Here is a 12,690-nt window from a genome sequence, read left to right as displayed (position 1 = left end):
TCTTCTTACTTTAAGTTTCAGTAGCAATTGTTTCTATTCTGACTCTTTTATAGACATGGTCAATCTTACCAACTAGTTCTCTAAATGTAAGTTCCAATTTAACTTGTTCAGGGGTTGATCCTCCTAGGAATTCAGTTTTAAACTCTAGATCTGTGAATGCTAAATGAAGAATCTCCTTCTGAAGTGACTTCTTAAACCATGGTCCTCTCTCTTGATCTGATCGAAGATCAGGTATTGGGAAGCGAACAGAAAGGTTTAATGCTGGCGTGGCAACTTGTACTGATACCCGGCAATTTGCAGGATTATGTGAATCATCTAGAAATACTTCAGTGAAAGCTTTGTGCTAAAATACAAAAACATCAAAAATATGCCAAAATGTTAAATTAAGCAAATAAACAGAAATGACACTGGCATTTAACATTACGATGTATATAATCACTATTTCCTCATTTAGGTTAATGCATTAAAACATAATTAATATTACTATATTACTTTAGTGTAAGTGAAATTTATAATGCAACAGCTACCAACAAAAGTCAGAACTATTGGCAAAAGTTACACCCTCATATAAAGAAATTAATTAAAATAAAAACTGAACCAAAGTGAAGATGCAGGTGCTTTAGATGTATATAATATTTCACTACTGACTAAAAAAAGGGTAATGTGTAAATTAGCTTATCAAAAAACTCAATATGATTAAAAATCACTACAGAACCCAAGCATTCAATCTGAAGGATTTCCCCACCAATATGCTACTTCAAAGACTCCAATGTAAAATCAGGTGAATTATGCCAAATGCAAAGGCCCATCCCTGACTCATTCTTGTATTTCCAGAACTAAGTCCAAGCCTGGCACATCAAAGGTTTGAAATAAATATTTCCTAAATGACTCACTCTGAGCTCCCATCCAACCCAAGGATATGATCCCATCAAATGACCCTTAGAAGCCAAAACATGTATGCAACATTGACTTAAAGCCACATTATAATAAAACAAAGATCATGCCTTTCAGATAAAAGTCTATTCCTAATTTTTTCTCTGCAATGAATTACAACTTGTAAAGCTTTAGTCCAGAGTACAGTGTAGATGATAATACCCCTCAATTTCATGGATCAGTCTCTGACCGCCTAGGTTATTAGAAAGCTCCACTTTTATCTAAGACTTGGATCTGATTCTTTCTCTCCCCATATGACTTTCAAATATTAATCCCCACTCAGCAAAAGTTGCTCAAGAGAGTAGCACTGAAACATATACATTACCATATGTGAAACAGATAACTAGTGGCAAGTTGCTGTATAATAGAGGAAGCTCACCCAGTGCCCTCTGACAATCTAGAAGGGTGGGAGGGGGTGAGAGGGAGGTTCAAGAGGGAGGGGACATACGCAAACTTGTGACTGATTTACACTGTTGTATGGTAGGAACCAACACAACACTGTAAAGCAATTATACTCCAATTTTTTTAATTGCTTAAGAGATGAAATCATCATTCCAATGTATCTATGGCTAACAGCAAATACAGACACTAGACCCACAGAACTTAAAATAACTAGCAATTGTTGGCAACACAAGTTAAAGAATCTTGATTTAATGTGAATACCCACTGATAATTAAGGGAGAGGCAATACACAGAAAACTATCTTTTCCTTTTTAGCCAAAGTTGTCTCTATTTGTGCATAGTCCTAAAATTCCTAACAGACATCTTGCAAATCTGACTTACTTGCTTTGCTTAGAAAAGACACGAGGCACCAGATCTAAGTAAAAGTGACACAATGTGATGCTCAATAACACAGTATGATAAATGGTGCTTCCATTTTCAAGAGTGTATCCTACATGATATGGGCTACCTTTTATAGGAGATTCAGGTAGTTCACTATAGGCGTGAACAGATGAAGTTTTGAGAAGATATTATAGTCACAGTTTATAAAACTCAGATAAACACAGAAGAGGAAATCTAATTCTACTACTCTATTGTAATTGATGCTACCAAACAGTATATATTTCCATTCAGTCTTTTTCTATACAATTTTACTTACATATTTATAATAGAAGTTTATGTGTATTCTACTTTTTTCATCCATATTTCTTTAGGGGTCTTCTTCCTGTTACTATACCCTCTTCATAACCATCACTTAAAGCGGCAGCATAAAATCCCATTCAGTACATGATCACAACTCATTCTGCTATTCTAGTACTAGACATAAAAGATGCTTCCATTTTTTCATTACTACGTATAAAGCTATTTTAATAACAATGGTATTTAATCTATTAAGACTACTTAAACTCAGAAATCATCTCAATAAGTCTATTAGCTAGCTATAATTATGATGAGTATTTGCAACTTATAAAATACTTACCAAACTAATATGCTTATTATATGAAGTATACATATGCGATGCCATCATCTCCACTGTAGTGAGTTTCTGTGGTTGAAGCAAGGAATTTAACCTGTCCACAATACTGATATCCAGCTCACAAAACACTGGATTCAACTTAACCTGTAATTCTGCCTTCTGAGGAACGGAACTAAGTCTTGCTTGACTACCCTTTACAGAGAGAGAAGAAAAAGAAAGAATTAATATGATCACTGACAATTCTATAAAATTAAACCCTTGTGATTATGATACAATAGACATCAAATGAAAATTTACCAGTGGTAACCACACAAAAGGATCTCTTACCTGAGGTCCTTTATTCTCAGAATGCTTATAATGAAGCTGAAGACACACAGGGGGGTGAGAATCAGTTCGTTCTTTGGAATGGAACATCAAAAGCTTAAAAACAAAGAGGAAGATAACGTAAATGTACAGTATTAAGATGAATTAACAGAGGAGATACTATAATAGTGGGGAGAGGTTTTTGAAGTTGGAAAGGCTGGTTTAAGCTTCAGTTCTGTCACTTATAGCAATGTGACTCTTATACACACTAGTGAGCTTCTGCAATCTTCAGCATCACATTTGCAAAATGCATGCAAGTGTTCAAATAAAACACATTGAAAATAAGTCACCAGGACAAGGTAAAAGCAATAAAAACGTTACTGTGATAGCTTTTAAAAGTTTTTCTAGGACATGCTTTTAAGGACAGGGGAAAAAATTAGATTAATAATAAACGAGCACAAGATATTCCACTTATCTTGCCCAGTGCTTAGCACATAGTAGGCATTCAATAATATTTGTTGAATAATAGAATTCTTCTAAAATTAAGTGGGCTTGAAAAATGAGTGAAATTAAATCATTTGTCATAAACCTGTCTGACTCTAGAACAAGTCAACTCTAAAAATGTAACACATTCCAATAGTGGCCTTGAATATCACACTTAAAAATCTGTTTCCACAAAACACAAATGCAAACACACACAATAAACTTCTGCCGATACAAATTCCTATGCCTTTTTAAGAAAATCACCGCTGTTCACACAATTCTTAAAAAGCAAGACAGATGTAAAGAATAACCCTAAAGGAAAAGTATCAGCATTTACCTCTGTATAGTGAGGAGGAACAGAATGAAAATCAGTCGGAAACAGGCATTCCAAAAGTTCCATTTGCCCAATGGACATATCAGTACTGAAGTATCGGGAAGCCGATCTTTGTCTTTGTTCATAGGACACTCTGATGCCAGTGCCTATAAATCTGTCATAAAAAATGCAGCATTTGAGAGTTTCCATATAACTCTAGATTAAATGATGTGTCAAAGAATACTGTACAGCTGTTAATGCCAACCTGTGCTGCCAAGTTCAAACAGTTAGTAATAACTAATATTCTTAAGGATATTAACCAGAAAGATTGCTTCAAATTCCCTGTTCCCTGATATAAGATAAAAAAATCATATCTGTTGATAGGAAATTATCCAGGATTTTTTTCCCCAACACTATCTTTCCCTCTTCTACATTTTAAAATTTACACCACAGTGAATAAAATCTTTCAAATCTGGAAATCATATGCATATAGTTTCTTAAAAATATCTAGAAGGATCATGCAGTATTTTAAAAACTTTATAGTCAACAAAACTCAAATGAAGGCCTACCTCTAGCTTTTGTTGCTTTTATTGTATTTCCTACTGGCAGATATTTGAAACTGTCCAAAATGGGAAGGAAAAAAAAACACTTTTGCAGTTTTATTATAGATATTATGGTCCTAAGCTATTAATTTTAATGCTTAAAATAGTTAAAAATAAAACAAAAGCCAAAGTGTTTTCTAAAAATATTAATATATGTCCCTAAGTCATTATATATGACAGGACAATTTATACGCTACTTTCAAGTTAAAATAGTAGTTGCATGCTAACAACATTACATGTATGTATAAATTCAGTTATCTCCTTATCTATTAGGACTCAACCTATGGAAAGATAGGTGGCTATTTGAATAGCTTTCTTTTTAAGCAGAAGTTGAAAATGTAGCATTCAAGCTCAGGATGAGCCTCAGTTATCATTTTCCACTCAATGGTTAGTGGCACAGGAATCACTTTCGAGTCCCTTTCCATTAGTCCATCTACTCTCACCACCACAGTCATCTCTGCTAAGCCACTGACAGTAAGAACTATTTTTATGATCATAATGGTGTCAGTGGGGAATGATGGCAAAATGTGGTCAAAGAAACCTGACAAGAGCACCTCAGGGAGACAAAGACAACTTAGACAACTCCAAACAAATAGATCTTACGTCTGTATATTTCACATGCCAAATAACCTGAATGGGAGAGTCTATGGTAAACGTCTCACAGGATCGCAAGAAATCCTCATTCATTCCACTCATTTACAAATCAAATGTGAATCAGAAAAACAAATGGAGATAGGTAGATAGATAAATGAAAAAATTCACATCTGGTTCTTTCTCAAGCACCATTAACAAATATAAGGGTTTACCTAAGGTGATCGTGTGAGCAAGCTTCTGCAAATGCCGCTCGGAAAGACTTAAAGTCTTCTGTGGAGAATCGTGCCGGGTCAGCCTTTTCTATCCAGGTAAAGAAAGCCATCGCCATTGGTGTCAATGGATTAGCATTCAGTGATGATTCAGGTGGAGATAAAGGATCAATGTGAAGCACAGAGATTGAAAACGTTCCCACCGCTACTCTAAAAATAAGTTCAGGCCGGGATTCATCCACTGAAACAGACCTAGAGGGGAGAGCTGAAATACATGTGTCAAAATTATATTCAGAAAAGTTAATACTTAAACAATCAATTATATCAAAGCTATAAAACATTTACTCATGTGTTAGTTTTAAAACTAAATGTGAGATTTTAGTCTTCGACATTTGATATGCAAGATCCTTGATATGTGAAGTACAAAAAAAAATTGCTACAATACAAACAAAACTTTTGAATTAATAAAACTGTGCTGGAAAAAGTCAGAGATTAACCAGAAGCTGCTCATCAAATTTTCCTTTAAGCCTGTGTCTATTTCAATTAAATTCTGCAGAAAGGAAACCTGCGGTTCTCTTTTAAGGAAGGTGTAAACAGAGAAATAAAAATCAGACCAGTTGATTGAGACTCCTAAATTGCAATAATAATATGAAACTTAGGGTGTACTTTTTACTAAATTATTTAAATACACGAATACAATAAATAAGCAATTCACATTTCATAGTGAATTGTTCAACAGTGCTTCATTTTCTTTCTAAACTTTGTTAAATGGTCCACACCAAAAAAAAAAAAAAATGTATGAAGAGAAAAAAATCAGTAGAATGGCATATTTTTTTAATAATTTTTTTTTTAAATTCTAGTGGAAACTATCAACAAATGTCTTTTTTTTTCCCCACGTACCAGTCTTTTGTAAAGATGTTGGGTGAACTAGGTTGGATGGTAATGCTGATCCTCTTACTGGTTGTTCTTTATGATGATCAAGGAAGTCTCCCCACGTTGGCTGAAGCTATAAAATAATTTTTTTAAGCATATGAATAAACTGTAAAATTTTAGAAGTAACTTTTTAAAGAAAAGAACAAAAAATCAAATACTTTACCACAGTAGTACTTAATGGAGATCCTGCTGGGGTGTTTGTATATGTACTAGTTAATGATAACTCAAGGTCCATATTTGGGGGTTCCCCAAGGGGTGGAAGAGAAGAGAGACTGTGTGACATATCCATATCAGCCATGGAGAAGAAAACTTCTTCTTCTAGACAGAATTAAACTTTGTCACTTTTATTATAATTTCACCAATTCACATCTTTAAATAAGATCTTCATATATATTAATGTTATATTTTTCCCTCAGATTGTCTGAGATATAGTGATGTTCTAAACTTTATGTTACTTCCAATGGGGTCACTTCTTTGCATTCAAGATATTAATGTCATAGTAAAAACTCAACGGAACATAGATTAAAAAAATGTTAAGCTAGCCCACTGGTGAACTTCTTAAAAAAATATATGATAAGCTGCTTCACATGGTATAATGTAATGTCATTAAGTGTCATATGATTTTCAGATAGTATCTTGTAATCTCTGGTTTCATGGATACAGCTATTTCTTGAAGAAAAAAAAAGAGTTGAATATCTTATTTAGAATTCAATTTATGTTCTACTTCTTTCTGCAAATTGTTTTACCCTCATGCAAATGAAATTTGTTATGGCCAAAATTTCTTGAATAGATTTTAAGTTTTTACTTAGCTCAACATTCCATATTGATTCTTATTATTTAAATTGATTCGTATTAGTGCTTACACATTATGACACACCTATAAATGCAAAGTAAACTGGGTAAAGATTATGTTGTTATTGTTTATTTACATATAATTGAAAGATTAATGGACAAAGGTTTCTGTTTAAAGGAAACTACCGTAAATCATTATGTAAGCACATAATTTGACAAAATGAACAATTATTCCCATTTTATCCTTTGTGTAAACCCACATTTTTTATTGACTTTCCTTGAAATAAATCATGTCTTACAAAACAAGACTACACAATCAAAAAAGGATATTGCACCACTTGTGTGCCAGTCACTGTCAAGCTGTGGTTTGATCAACTTAAAAATTTAAACCTTCTTAAAGTGTGGATCATCAGTTTTTTCATTATTAAATTCCATTTTATAGCAGCCAAAGTCAAATGTACTTTGCTCTATGATGATAATGTATCAATCTGGAGTCAACTTTTTGAGTTGCATACCCCGGCTAGAAGGTGTACGAGCCGTTTCTGTCTCATAAAAGCTTTGCTCTGAGGACACGCCGGCAGAGAGGGAATCTTTCCTCAAATAATACCGGTTCAATTCCATTTGAATTCGATATTCATCTTCTTGCTGCATGGGTCGATTTTTTCTATCTTTATTAGCTAACCCGATTTTGCTTGAATTTTCTACGTGTATATAAAAGAAAATCAAAAGAGTAATTATATTTGGAGTTACTTAATTAAGCATTCTCTCCCAACCCACTTATTCAATATCAATGGCAACTTAGTACCCCAGTCAGTGCAGAACCACCAGTATTTAATATTACTCGGAGATCTAGGCAATAGCTCTAAGCAGCTAGTAGGAATCACAAGATCTTGTCTATTATTAAATATATATGTCATTAAAGATTTTTTAAGTGTGTGCTATTTATGAGTTTAACAATTATACTTTCTCAGATGTATGAAGTACTACCTCCAACCAAGGAAGTAAGTCAGTCTGAATGCTAATCTGTGCCATCATAATGCAATTTGAAAGAATCAAATTTAACTACTGAGGATTCTAATTCACAATAAATCTTTAAGTTCATACATTCCTGTACAATAATATAATTTCCCATTTCTATGCTATATATTTTAACTAAAATTTTGTAAAGAACTAGAAATAATAACAGTTATACTTGCCTGGTCCAGCAATAGCTGCTAACATGTCCAAAAGCAAGTGCACCTGCCTGGGTGACAGGAATAGATGTATCGAGTCTATCTGGCCATCAATATCCAACTGCAAAAAAAGAAAAAAAGAAAACTACTCTTTATAAATGCATCACCATAAATCCCAGTATATTTCAGAACACCGAGAGGAATACTAATTAGTTAGCCTTGAATTCCTCCACCTCAGATTCTCTCTACTAATTTAAGGTCATCAACTTTTATTTTAAAAGGGAAAATCCTCCTGAGAAATTCCATGTTGGAAAGACCAATGTCACTCTTTGCGTCTCTGAGTTTTCTGAGTATTAAGGAGCTTGAGGAGGCCTTAAGACAGTCTCCAAGAAAATTAAGATAGCAGTAATCATTCCCATTATGGTTTCAAAAGACTCAAATCACAAACTTTAAAGCTTGATTCAAACCAAGGACAAATAAAGGTAGCCTTCCTAAGTTTGCCCACAGATCACGCTCCTATCTAGAACAGCAAGGACCTTCTCTATCAACAGTGTGCCCCTCCAAATGCCCACAAAACCTTCTCTCCACTGACATGAAGCCACAGCAGAGAGGATGCTCATGAGGAATTCCCTTCTCTTTTCCACCTCTTTGTCCATTTTTCCTTCTAGAAATAAGAGCCCAATCCCACTCTCACTCTGACTTCCGTAGCATACATTCTGACAAAAGCAGTCCCTCTATTCCCTGCGTCACATTCTGAAAAGCTGAATGTGCCTCCTTTACTTTTCATTCGTCTCTTCTTCGTCCTAATGTTAACACTGACTCCTACGATCTTTATGCCATTTTACAATTTAAAAATAATTCAATTAAAAAAAATGAAGATAATTCAATTAAGAAAACACTTATATTCGGGATATGGCATGTTTTACAGGAGAAAAACAAATTTCTGATTCTAAGAACAAAAAATAAATTACATAGTGACTTTGAGAAATTTCCATGGTATAACTCATAAAGCCACACATTCTCCAATAATAATCATTATTATCACTTTTTTTTTTCAGTATTGGGGCACTGTGTTAGATGTTTTTATTTTATTTCCTCTAACTCTTAGTAGTGTTCCTGTTTACAAATGAGAAAACAGGTTCACAAAGATTAAGTGATTTACACAAGGCCATATAACAGATTCAGGGCCAGGATTTTAACCTAGGCTGACCCACAGAGTACTGGTTTTACGGGGCTCCTTACTGACTGCTGACTTCCCAGTCCTTGAATCAGCAAGGAGTTATGGCTGGGGACAGTGGGGAAATCTCTTTGTGATTATATGCTGAACTCAAAAATTGGTTTTTAATTTCTTAGCATTGAAAGCACAGTCTCTAATCTGCATTTAGAATACATGATTAAGAGTTTCACTTCTAACTGTCATAGAAATATGTCATTATTAGTCAGTCTGAGTTTGGCATACAAAGAACAAAGTACATATAACTTTCCTCTGGAAATATAAAAGATAAAACATTTTAACAACTAAAATATGTTGTTGTAGTTCAGTCACTCAGTCGTGTCCAACTCTTTGTGACCCAATGGACTGCAGCACATCAGGCTTCAAATTTCAAACTCAGTTTAACATGGCAACTGAAACAAAATGTCTCTAAATTCAATTTAGGCAGTCTCCTATTTTCATATATAATGTATTCCTGAAGACACCTGATAAAACTAAATATGTGAAACACAAACTTACACACTATTTGAGTGGTGAATAGTCTCAGAGAACTAAAAAAGTAACATGGAAATCTCTCGTAACATTTTGATCCCATAGTTGAAAGACTTAAGTGCAAAGAAAGAGACTAAAGATCTGAAACTTGAGGCCCCTAATTAATGCCATCTTTGTTTACACTGTATTATGTCCAGGAGGTCTGTTTCTGGATGCGCTATTCAGCACTTTAATTTTTCTGTTTAGCACTCATTTTCATTAAGAACAAAATGTACTCAAATATTCCAGTTGCTACAAAAAAATTACCACATAGGCAAGAAGAGTATCTCCAAATATTAAACCCTGGCTAACAGCAATGTGATAGTTCCAGAGGTTCATCTGTCACCTAATATACAGAGGTTCAAAAGTAACACCTAAAAGGCATTTATATAAATCAGATCATAATGTGCAAAAAGCTTGGATATGCACAAAAATCAAATATACAAATGTTGAGGACTAGCAATAATTAACCAAAACAGAACCCAAGAAGGTATCGCTATGGTTCTTCCTTCTTAAAGGATTAGAAAATGCATTCTACAGAGGCATGGATGTATTCAGTTCCCCAAGGATCTTGGCACAGTAGGGATGCCTATAGTGTTTATACATACCCGCGGCTCTCTGCTCCATTAACCATTCCATCCTGTTACTCTGTGAAGAGGCTTAAGACCTGTGAAAGGGTTTCATACCACCTGAGGTAGAACAGCCATGAAATTAAAAGACGCTTGCTCCTTGGAAGAAAAGTTATGACCAACCTAGACAGCATATTAAAAAGCAGAGACATTACTTTGCCAACAAAGGTCCGTCTAGTCAAGGCTATGGTTTTTCCAGTGGTCATGTATGGATGTAAGAGTTGGATTACAAAGAAAACTGAGCACCGAAGAATTGACGCTTTTGAACTGTGGTGTTGGAGAAGACTCTTGAGAGTCCCTTGGACTGCAAGGAGATCCAACCAGTCCATCCTAAAGGAGATCAGTCCTGAATATTCACTGGAAGGACTGATGCTGAAGCTGAAACTCCAATACTCTGGCCATCTGATGTGAAGAACTGACTCAAGAAAAGACCCTGATGCTGGGAAAGATTGAAGGCGGGAGGAGAAGGGGACGACAGAGCATGAGATGGTTGGATGGCATCACCAATCCAATGGACATGAGTTTGAGTAAACTCTGGGAGTTGGTGATGGACAGGGAGGCCTGGTGTGCTGCAGTCCATGGGGTCGCAAAGAGTCGGACACGACTGAGCAACTGAACTGAACTGAACTGAGGTAGAATAGAACAGTAATCAAAGAGGAGGAGGGAAAATCAGTAAGAGCGACGTCAGGGAATTTCCCGGTGCTCCAGTGGTTAAGATTTGGGCTTTTACTGCTGTGGACCTGGGCTCAATCCCTGCTGTGGAGCAGGGCTCAGTTCTTGGGGAACTAAAATCCCACAAGCCACGTCATGCGGCAAAATGAAAAAAAAAAAACCAATCATAGTAATAGTAACATCAACATTTCAATCTGCACCTTCCTCCCCCTCCAACTCTAATCAGGTGCTCCATTCCAGAGAAAGATTTCTGGGGATCCTCCAGTCTTCTGAAAAGCTTTTTATGTGTGTTCACATGTACAGAGTGGTTCCCTCTTACACATTCCCACAGCCACGTCTATGCCTCTTACACTATCTTTTATTAAGACAAAGACTGCATTCCTTTCATTTCTATGTCTGTCCCAACAACCTGCACAGGCTCTGGCATACAGAAGTCAGTCAAATGTCTAGAGCTAGTTATAGCCGTGAAAATACAAATGAATAACTCCTGATATTTTCCTAAACTGCATATTACACAGATTATATGGAAAATTAGGTTTAAGAACCTGAAAACAATAACCTGAAAGATACACAATTAACTAACTAAATAAATGCAAGTTTCCTGACTCTCCAGACTGCTCAGTATTGCTCCCTAAGAAAGAAGTACAGTTGTCTTTACAGTGACTTCTATAAGCTATGCAACATTATGGAAAAAACTCATCTCTTTTCATAAATATTATACAACTATAGAAATGGACACTCTGTTCAAAATACACATAGGTGGATAGTTCTATGTACACACAATTAAACATCTCCTTCAGCTAACATGGGGGCTTCCCTGGTGGCTCAGATGGTAAAGAATCTGCTTGCAATGCAGGAGACTCAAGTTCTATCCCTGGGTCAGGAAGATACCCTGGTGAAGGAAATGGTAACCCACTCCAGTACTCTTCCCTGGAGAATTCCATGGACAGAGGAGCCTGGCAGCTATAGTTCATGGAGTTGCAAAGAGTAGGATATGACTGAGCAACTAACTTTCAGCTAACATGCTTTCTCAAGTTCTCCTTCTTTTAGCTTTTTAATTTCATGATGAAAGAGATTCTTTAAGAAACTCCTAGTTATCTGAACTAACGAACATTTTTGAAAGTGGGGGAAAGTTGAGTGCAGGAGACAGTTTGAAACCCTGAGCTGCAGCAGATAGGCAAAGGTGGGCCTCAGGTGAACTCCAAGATGTGCAGACAGAGGCACCAGCTGAGGGTAAAAATGCTGACTCCAAGGCAGTGAGTAACCTAGTCACAGGACAATCTACGTCAACCAATCGGTGGGTCACGGCACAAAGGATGCCTCCAGCTTTACTTTGTTTTTATCTACAGAAAATAAAACAAATACTGACCTTAGCTCCAGGAAGTACTTCATTCTGTTTCAATGTGAGACTCAACTCCAGCCTACCACTGAGCCCTCCTATCTGCACTGGGTCAGAGGGTGCTACTTCCGGCAAATTCCTCATTAGCTGTGGGTGAGGCTCATAAACGATTTTTGGATTCCAGCTAGGTGACAGCTTTGGCTCCGTTTCCTACAGTAATGCAAGAAGAAAAAATGTAATTCTTAAAATACTTTTCTGTAAGTAAACTGAGATGCAAAACACGATTGTTAATTTAAGAATACAGTATTTACATGAAACCTGTATTGTGACAATGGATAAACCAATATCATAGAACTAGCATAAAACACAGCACAGTACCTTAATAAAGGCAAATTATGGAAAAGTACTTTATCAAATAAAGCACAGAATCTGTTCAAATTACATAATAAGAAAATTTTATATACATTCAATAATTAAGAAAATACTATTTGTGAAATAAAGTGAAACACAAATTATGAAGTGACTGATTTATAAAAGGGCTCTCTAATCTAAGAA

General features: G+C 35.6%; 1 protein-coding gene across 3 annotated transcripts in view; it reads right to left on the bottom strand.

The window, feature by feature from the left end:
- ATG2B (autophagy related 2B) overlaps positions 1-12,690 on the bottom strand; it is a 73,720-nt gene that overhangs the window by 43,854 nt on the left and 17,176 nt on the right. For 2 of the 3 annotated variants that reach the window (XM_081550477.1, XM_081550479.1), the window contains exons 6-15: positions 12,166-12,345; positions 7,776-7,872; positions 7,095-7,280; positions 5,951-6,105; positions 5,755-5,860; positions 4,858-5,119; positions 3,474-3,624; positions 2,678-2,770; positions 2,354-2,542; positions 70-343 (exon numbers count right to left, since the gene is read on the bottom strand). In XM_081550477.1, coding sequence (XP_081406603.1) covers positions 70-343; positions 2,354-2,542; positions 2,678-2,770; positions 3,474-3,624; positions 4,858-5,119; positions 5,755-5,860; positions 5,951-6,105; positions 7,095-7,280; positions 7,776-7,872; positions 12,166-12,345 — 1,693 coding nt within the window. The remainder of the gene's footprint in view (positions 1-69; positions 344-2,353; positions 2,543-2,677; positions 2,771-3,473; positions 3,625-4,857; positions 5,120-5,754; positions 5,861-5,950; positions 6,106-7,094; positions 7,281-7,775; positions 7,873-12,165; positions 12,346-12,690) is intronic. The other variant, XM_081550478.1, reaches the window with a different exon arrangement.

The sequence above is a fragment of the Giraffa tippelskirchi genome, chromosome 12 (genome assembly GCF_054371585.1).
Source record: "Giraffa tippelskirchi isolate mGirTip1 chromosome 12, T2T-mGirTip1v1.2.pri, whole genome shotgun sequence".
Taxonomy (NCBI): Eukaryota; Metazoa; Chordata; class Mammalia; order Artiodactyla; family Giraffidae; genus Giraffa; species Giraffa tippelskirchi.
This window is presented reverse-complemented; position numbering and strand designations above follow the sequence as displayed.